The sequence below is a fragment of the Capra hircus genome, chromosome 15 (assembly GCF_001704415.2).
Source record: "Capra hircus breed San Clemente chromosome 15, ASM170441v1, whole genome shotgun sequence".
NCBI classification, from domain to species: Eukaryota; Metazoa; Chordata; class Mammalia; order Artiodactyla; family Bovidae; genus Capra; species Capra hircus.
The window spans coordinates 66,380,298-66,389,098 of record NC_030822.1 but is presented as its reverse complement, the minus strand read 5'-3'; the positions used below and the strand labels follow the sequence as shown (position 1 = coordinate 66,389,098).

General features: G+C 48.6%; 1 protein-coding gene across 1 annotated transcript; it reads right to left on the bottom strand.

Moving 5' to 3' along the window:
* FUT4 (fucosyltransferase 4) lies at positions 1,286 to 3,477 on the bottom strand. Its single transcript, XM_013969430.2, has one exon. The coding sequence runs from the start codon at positions 3,339 to 3,341 to the stop codon at positions 2,145 to 2,147; it is 1,197 nt and encodes a 398-aa protein (XP_013824884.2). The 5' UTR covers positions 3,342 to 3,477; the 3' UTR covers positions 1,286 to 2,144.

The following is an 8,801-nucleotide window of genomic DNA, read 5'->3' as shown; positions in this document are numbered from 1 at the left end:
TTTACTTCTAATTTATTTCTGCTCTTCAAATTAGGAGTTTGGGATTAACAGATACACACTACTATAGATAAAACAGGCAACAAGGACCTACTGTATATCACAGAGAACTACATTCAATATTTTGTAATAAGCTATAATGGAGAAGAATCTGAAAAAGAATATATATACCTATAATATATGTTATAGAGAATGTGGCGCTTCCCAGGTGGCGCTAGTGGTAAAGAACTGGCCTGCCAATGCAGGAGACATAAGAGACTTGGGTTCAGTCTGTGGGTCAGAAAGAGCCCCTGGAGAAGGGAATGTTTACCCATTCCAGTTTTCTTGTCTGGAGAAACCCATGGACAGAGAAGCCTGTAGGACTACAGTCCATAGGGTCACAAAGAGTTGGACATGACTGAAGCTACTTAGCATGCATAGATAATATATGTATTATATATTATATATACAAAACTCAATCACTTTGGTGTATACCTGAAACACAACATTGTAAATCAACAATATGTTAATTAAAAAAAAAAGAATGTTACTTTAAAAAATAAGTTCTGCCAATTGCTTTTTGACAAAAGTAGATTTCAAGAGCCTTAATGATAGGGACCTTGTCTTACATATTTTTGTCTTTCTCACACTCAGGGTTTCACACAGTGCAGGTACATGGTGACACCTAACATGCTGTTCATTCGACAGTTTTTAGTCAATGGGTATATTTTCAAAGTTGGTCCCACAGCACAGTCGCAAGGGCCACAGAAATGTTTGTATCTAGACGGTAAAGAACTGCCTGCAATGCAGGAGACCTGGGTTTGATTCCTGGGTCAGAAAGATCCCCTGGAGAAGGGAATAGCAACCCACTCCAGTATTCTTGCCTGGAGAATCCCTTGGACAGAAGAGCCTGGCAGGCTACAGTCCATAGGGTCACAAAGAGTCAGACACGACTAAGCAACTAAGCTCGCACATGGGCCCAGGGAGAACTGCAGATTTTTGTAACAAAAGATAAAGTTTTCCTGCAGGCACAGATTTAGTTCTGTTCCCTAGCAACTAAACATTTAACTTCAAACTGACAAGAGTCAAAAACTGCCATTAACGGCCGCCAGACTTTTTTCCTTTTGCATGATTCCATAATACAGTGCAATCTCACTCGCTGTTCTGCAGAGGGGTAATGCCAGCACCCCCGGAGGACTGACGTTCTGGGTTTAAATTTCAGCTCCTGTAAAGACACAAAAATAAATAATTCCGTGGAAAATGATAGTATGGCTTCCTTTTCTATGTAAACAGGCTGGATTTCTGGGACGAAGCGAGAAGAAGGTTGCTTCTGCTTTATTTTCACATCTATAATTATGCTTTTTCAAAAATCCAGGTTATAGAAAAACGGATACAGAAGAAATCAGGAGATGATTATTCACATTGTAAAGGGATTCTCCACAGGATTCCATTAAACACTGCGCTCTCTTATAACAGTGGATTTGATTAAAAAGCGGCCTTTCAGGAATACATTTGTATAAAGGGAGGTACACCAAATATTCACTCTCCCTCTTCTCCAAGGACAATCCAGCATCTTGTTTCCATTCATAAAGCAGGGGAACAAACAACAGTAGTTGTTACTGAAGTCAATGGAGTCTTGGACTGCCCTCCTCACCTTTCTTAGGCGATGAGGCTTTGAGGAATCCAGGTACAAGGAGTAAGACACACTGGTGGCCACAGTCCCTTCGCTATCCTGCAACAAGGCTCTTTCTAAAACCAGGGTTTTGCAGCATTTGGCCCAGGGATATGTGAGTGGAGGAGTTAGTGAAATCTGGACTCGGCACAGGTCACAAATATAGCCTGTGGCAGATGAGGAAATTCAGAGCCTTGGACCATTGTTTCTTGTAGGTAAGCTGTTTCCTCAACTTACAAGGAGGAGGAAACGTCCCCTTCTTCATCCCTGAGCTTGGATGCCCTCCGACAACCGCAAGTTATGCAAAAACCAAGAGCACCCAGGATCCTTCCCACCCAGTCTTTGTGTTGAATGATATTAATTGATAAATCAACTTGTTCCCATAGATTAAAAACGGGTATTTAGGAAATGCAGTCCCACGACTCGGCTGTCAAGGAGAGGCGCCGCAGAGCATCCAGATACGGCCTCCAGGGTCACACCTGGGGGGACAGTGACCTCACTGTTGAAACCAGCCAGCCAAGTTGGGGACGCTCTTGGGTTGGTCCCCAGCCTTCTGCACAGCCTGGCAGGCCAGGCACCAGGGCTCGTCCCAGAAGGAGGTGACATGCACAGCATGGCTCCGGCGCCACCTGAAGTAGCCGCGATAGACAGCTGGGTTGCGGTCCAGGAACTGCAGGTAGGCGGCCAAGGAGGAGGCAGAAGGGAAATCGTCCACGTGGATGAAGGCATTGGAGGGCACGAAGCGCTCGTAATTGGTACGGTTGGGGCCCAGCACGACCGGCACGGCCCCAGCCAGGAAGGCGTTGCGCCACAGCTTCTCGGTGATATAATCCAGGTGCTGCGAGTTCTCGAAGGCCAGGTAGAACTTGTAGCGGGCCACCGTGTGCACTAGCTCCGCGTCGGGCAGCGGCTGCCCGGGCCCGCCCTTGCCGAACACGTCCACGGTCACGTACTGACTCAGCTGGCGGTAGTAGCGCACACGCGCCTGGCGCTCGTCCCAGTTGCTCACCACCCAGGCCACCAGCCCCTGCTTCCGGGCCAACGGGGGGACCAGCCCCGGCGGCTGCTCGCTGGGATGGGTCCTGGGGTAGAGGTAGCCGTAAGGCACGAAGATGTCCGAGTCGGCCCTGTAGGAGAGCGTCCAGTTGAAGATGTTACCTGCCAGGCCCTGCAACCCTGGGGAGTGGGAGGGCGACTCGAAGTTCATCCACACCCAGCGCTGGCCCGGGGGCCGGGGGCCCAAGGCGCCCAGGGTTTCGGCCTCATCCTCTTGCCCCACGTCGTCCATCACCAGCCCTTTCTGCTCCTCTGCCGGGGGCATCTGGACGCCCCAAGGCGGGGGCCAGTCCGGGGGTACCTTCACCAAGTCTCGGTGGTGGAAGAGCACCGCCTGGGCCTCCCCGTAGGCCGCGCGATCTGTGTGCAGGACGCAGCCGCTGATGTTGAAGCGCCGCTGGCAGTCGGGGGGCGGCCTGCGGGGGTTGTGTCGGCCCCTGAAGGGCTCCCACCACAGCAGCACGTTCACCCGCCGCGGCGGGCTGGGGGAGCCCCAGGGCAGAGGCGGCAGCTGCTTCCAGCAAACGTAGATGGCCAGGGTGGTGGACAGCAGGCTGGCGGCCAGCAGCGCCAAGTGGGTGCCGGACAGCCCCAGACCTCCGCGCCGGGAGCCCCGCCGGCCCCAGCGCGCGCGCATGGCGAGCGCGGGCAGAGCCGCCGCCGCCGCCCGCCGCGCGGCCGCGAGCGTGGAGCGCCGGCGCCCGCTCTCATGCTGCCGCGGCGGCTCCAGCCTTCTTAGGCGCTCGCTCCCCGCCCTGGAGCGCGAGAGGGCGGTCCCGGGATCTGAGGACCAGCGGGTCCCGCTCTCCTCCCCGCCGCTCCCCTCCCGGCGAGGTTCCAGGGCGAGGGGGGCGGACCCGACGGCCCAACCTGGCGCCGCTGGGTCCCTCCCCTCCACCGCGTCCCCGGCCCGACCGGCCCGGCCAGGCCCCGGGCGCCTCCTGCGGCACCTCCGTCCGCTCCTGCGCCCCTCCAGGGTTCCTGGATTTCCCGGTCGCGCCCCACCCGCGGCTCCGGATGCCTCTCCGCACACGCCAAGCCTCGGCCCGGAATATTCCCTCCCAGCTACGCCCCTGCCCTCAATCGCGGCGGCCCAGACGCTTGCCTTCCAGGGTGAGAGCCGGGTTCAACCCCTGGCGCGGGCAGGCGGCGTGGACCCTCCCGAAGCCGCGTTGGCGGCGCGAGAGGAGGCGGGCACCGGAGAAAGGCAGCCTGGGGGTGGGACCGGGGAACCGCTTCCTTCCTCTTGTGCTGTCCAGGGCGGGTGACGCCTGCGGGAGGGAGGGAGCCCGCGAGGCCGAGGTGCGGAGCGGACGGAGGGGCAGCCTTGACCTTGTGACCTGCCGCCGACCCCGCAGGTCCTGCACTCGGCCTCCTCGGCGCGGCCCACAGAGGTGGTGCATTTCGTGAAGCCAAGTTTTCCAAGAAAGCCTTCTGTCAAAAAGACCTTAGCTTTGCCTGTCGCTCCAGCAATGGAGAGAGAATTGTTTCTAAACAATGGAATGGTTCTGTTTCTTCCCTCCGCCACTGAATGAACGCTTCTGCCTGCTGGCTCAAAGCTTTCTTTGTACCAGGGTTAGGAGAACTCATAAATGAAACGTAAAAATGCGGCCCTTGAGGCCATTGTCCTCAGGGAAATTCCTGCCTATTCAATGAGATGGATGAATGAAAGCCATCATTTTTTTCTCTTCTAAGCACTCAAGAAACGGCTTATCTGCATTTAGGAATAGGAAGATAATTCAAAGCATAGGACTATAAAAGGATGACTAAGATAAATATCATAGCATCCAAGTTTAGGGTATAAAGGATAAGTATCACAGTGGTACCTTCTGGTTGATCAACGAAGCAACCGAGGCATCTACCTCCACAGTGACTTAAGGAGTTTTTTCTCTATGGCTTGATTTTGAATTTTTGGATTTTGACCTTCATTTATGTAACTAAATTTTTCTTCAGCAAATTTCTAAATAAGGCATGGGTGGGCTGCTGACTTGAGAAGAACAGGCAGTTTTGAGAGAATTTTTAGAGCCCAGCGGTGCATGAGTGATGTCCCAGCCCACTGCCAGGTAAGTTACAAGATGTTAGGGAAGAAATAGACTTGCTGGGAAGTGGCCAACCTGACAGGTGTTTTTGATGTTATGGCCGTATGGATTTATTGTGAAGAACTTTTTCATTGAAAACCAAGTACAGATTGTAAAAGCTTCCATAAAAATGGTTTCAGGTGGCACTTCCTGCCTGCCTGCACTGACAGTTTGGAAGCTGAATGAACAGTGTTAGGTGCTCTGGCTATACCCATCAACCTAGTGATACTTTCTCCTACACCAAAACTTTTTAGAATGTTTTTCTTCCCATAGAATCACTTTTCAAGCTATTAATAGTTAAACAAATAGGCTTTGAAATAAGATATCTCAGTGATTCTTCAGTTTATTTTTAATTAGAAAGAAAAAGCTGTAAATGAATGAATAACTTCCTTTCAAAGGAAGGAAAGGGCATGTTGGGTTTTTTTTTTTAATATGATTCAGAAATCTAAACCTTTATGCCCGTCCTCTCTCCCCAACTTCAGTAAAATGAGACATCATAGATAAAGCCTAACATTGTGCCTGGCATTTGGTAAATGTTAATCTGCTTGCTTGTTTATTCAGTTTTCCCTTGTTGTTCAGTCGCTCAGTCATGTCTGACTCTGCAACCCCATGGAATGGCAGCATGCCAGGCTTCCCTCTCCTTTGTTATCTCCCAGAGTTTGCTCAAACTCATGTCCATTGGGTTGATGATGCCATCCAACCATCTCATCCTCTGTTGCCCCCTTTTCCTCCTGCCCTCAACCTTTCACAGCATCAGGGTCTTTTCCAATGAGTCGGCTCTTTGCATTAAGTGGCCAAAGTATTGAAGCTTTAGCTTCAGCATCAGTCCTTTCAGTGAATATTCAGTGTTGATTTCCTTTAGACTGGCTGGTTTGAGCTTGCTGTCCAAGGGATTCTCAAGAGTCTCTCCAGCATCACAGTTCGAAAGCATCAGTTCTTCAGAGCTCAGTCTTCTTTATGGTCTGACTCTCACATCCAGGGAGAAGGCAATGGCACCCCACTCCAGTACTCCTGCCTGGAAAATCCCATGGACGGAGGAGCCTGGAAAGCTGCAGTCCATGGGGTCGCTGAGGGTCGGACTCTGAGCAATTTCACTTTGACTTTTGACTCTCATGCATTGGAGAAGGAAATGGCAACCCACTCTAGTGTTCTTGCCTGGAGAATCCCAGGGACGGGGGAGCCTGATGGGCTGCCGTCTATGGGATCACACAGAGTTGGACACGACTGAGGTGACTTAGCAGCAGCAGCAGCAGCTCACATCCAGACATGACTACTGGAAAAACCATAGCTTTGACTAGAGGAACCTTTGTAGGCAAAATGATGTCTAGGTTTTAAAAATACTCTGTCTAGGTTTGTCATTGCTTTTCTTCCAAGGAGCAAGTGTTTGACCCCTGGAAAAGGAAATGGCAACCCACTCCAGTATTCTTGCCTGGAAAATCCCTATGGACAGAGAAGCCTGTTAGAACTACAGTACATGGGGTCATGGAGTTGGACATGATTTAGCAACTGAAAAACAACAACATAACCAATTAACAATGTTGTGATAGTTTCAGGTGAACAACAAGGAACTCAACCATACATATATGCATGTATCCAATCTCCCGAAAACTCCCTTCTCATCCAGGCTGCCACATAACGCTGAGCAGTGTTCCATATGCTATACAATAGGACCTTGTTGGTTATCCATTTTAAATATAGATGTGTGTACATGTCCATCAAGATTAGTATTTTTAAAAGCTCACTTGTGAAAGGAGATGAGTATACACATGAGATGGGCTTCTGGCATGCTGACCATGTTTATTGATGTGGGCACTGGTTAATGGGTGTATTTGGTTGAGGAACTTCATCAGACCGTATGCTTACATATGTAATTTTATGTATGTATAGTATGTCAATAAAATGTTGCTAAGAAACAAATCATTCTGTCATCAGTGAAGAATGAACTGGGTATTGTGCTTAGTTTCTCAGTTGTGTCTGACTGTTTGGACTGTAGCCCCCCAGCCTCCTCTGTCCATGGGGATTCTCCAGACAAGAACACTGGAGTGGGTTGCCATGCCCTTCTCCAGGGGATCTTCCCAACCCAAGGATTGAACCCAGGTCTCCCGCATTGCAGGCGGATTCTTTTCCATCTGAGCCACCAGGGAAGTTGGGTATTAGGGACCAAGATAAAAGTTGAAGTATCTAGTCTAGTTAGAAAGCTCTTGCTATAATTCAGATGTGAAACAAGAGACCCTGAACTAAGATAGTAGCTGTGAGAATGAGATTAAATTAAAGGAGAATCAATTCAAAGATATGTAGCAGGCCAGTCTCTTTCTCCAGGAAGCCCTCCTGGACATCCATATGCATACATCTGGGGTAGGTCACATGCCCCTCCTGTGTGTGCCTATATATATATCTTTCAGAACATGATTGGGCAGTGATCATGGCTATTTCTGTCCAACTCTATCCCTAGCACAGAACCAGGCATCTAGTTGTATTCATCATCTCAATGAATACTTGTTGAATGAATGAATGAATGCTCTTATTGTATTATTAAAATGCTCTGTTCATATCACTGATCTCCAACTAGAAAGTGGGCAAGTATCAGGAGAAACTGGCTATTTGAATGACTTGTTGTGACTTTAAGTAGTTCCTTAGGCTTTCAGTGGTAAATGCTATACATATATTAATCAGGACCCTGAGGACAGTCATCAGAAACTCCATCAAATTAGGCTGGGTCTCACTGGCACGACCTGGACTAGGCACTTATGCTTGAAGAATCACTGTGGTCAGGGCATGTGGACTCCCTTCAGACCCTTTTCTGGGTCTAGGGGGTAGAATCAATCTCATATAAAGACTGTGAACTAACAATGGGGGAAAGGTAATTCCCCAAAGGAAAAAGTGAAGTGCTCTTAACCTTAAGAAGAGAGAAGGGACAGTGACAAAGACCAAAATTACGTGTCTACCAGCCTTGTGCAATTCTAAATAAATTCTAAATCACTTTAGAACTTTAAACATTCTATGATTCTTTTTAACTTTGTAACAATAAGCAAATGCTTCTTTTGTATGTATTTAAAGACCTCCTAGTTTCCACAAAATATTACACAAGAAGAACTGGATTTCAGTCATAAGCATGATGACAATGTCAGGTATCAATAAAGAATTTTGACTAAAGGTTTGTACAAACTAGAGGAGAGCTCCAAAATTCAAGGCTCACTTCATCAAGAATGGGACCGAGGATTGTGTATTCAGTTCCAAAATTTGATATAGGGACTGGAGGTCTCTGGGGGCAAGAACCAGGCCAACTGAGGCGCCTAAAAATTCAACTCATGCTTTGTTCTTCTCCATGGAAAGAGTTCATTTTAAGTCCTCAGGACTTCCCAAGTGGTGCAGTGGTAAAGAACCTGCCTGCCAAAGCAGGAGATGTAAGAAACATGAGTTCCATCCCTGGGTGGAGAAGATCCCATGGAGTAGGAAATGGCAACACACTCTGGTATTCTTGCCTGGAAAATTCGATGAACAGAGGAGCCTGGCAGGCTACAGTCGCAAAGAGTCAGACATAACTAAGTGACTGAGCACACACACACACTGCTCCTTCCCAGAGACAGCTGCTATTTTCCAGAGATGCCTCAGAATGTGTTGTGACTGCCCTGGGTCTGCCTATGAGCACCAAGCTCACAGTCAGCCTGGGTCCATGAGAGCCAGACTGTCCTCAAATGGGTTGCTATTTTTTATTAGATCTGAGATTTCTGTAACTGAACATTGACCTGCTAAGTATACTTCAATTTTTTTTTTCCATTGAAGACAGAAAAGGGCAAAGTTCCTCCCAGGATGACATACTTACTAGGAAATGGGGAGCAACCAGTCAGCAGGTATAACTGGAAAAGCTAACTCGTATGCAGAAAGGTGATTACTTCTTTTGTCAGATATGATTTTTTTCCTGTGCATAATTGGGCTGACGATTATGGAGTTACTTAGTTAATAACTGTTAAGGATTGTGTAAGTTCCATAACAATCCACAAGTTATTGTTCATTGCCCT

Bases quoted from the DNA above. Each gene is read 5' to 3' on its own strand.
- FUT4 (XM_013969430.2), bottom strand. From the start codon at position 3,341: ATGCGCGCGCGCTGGGGCCGGCGGGGCTCCCGGCGCGGAGGTCTGGGG.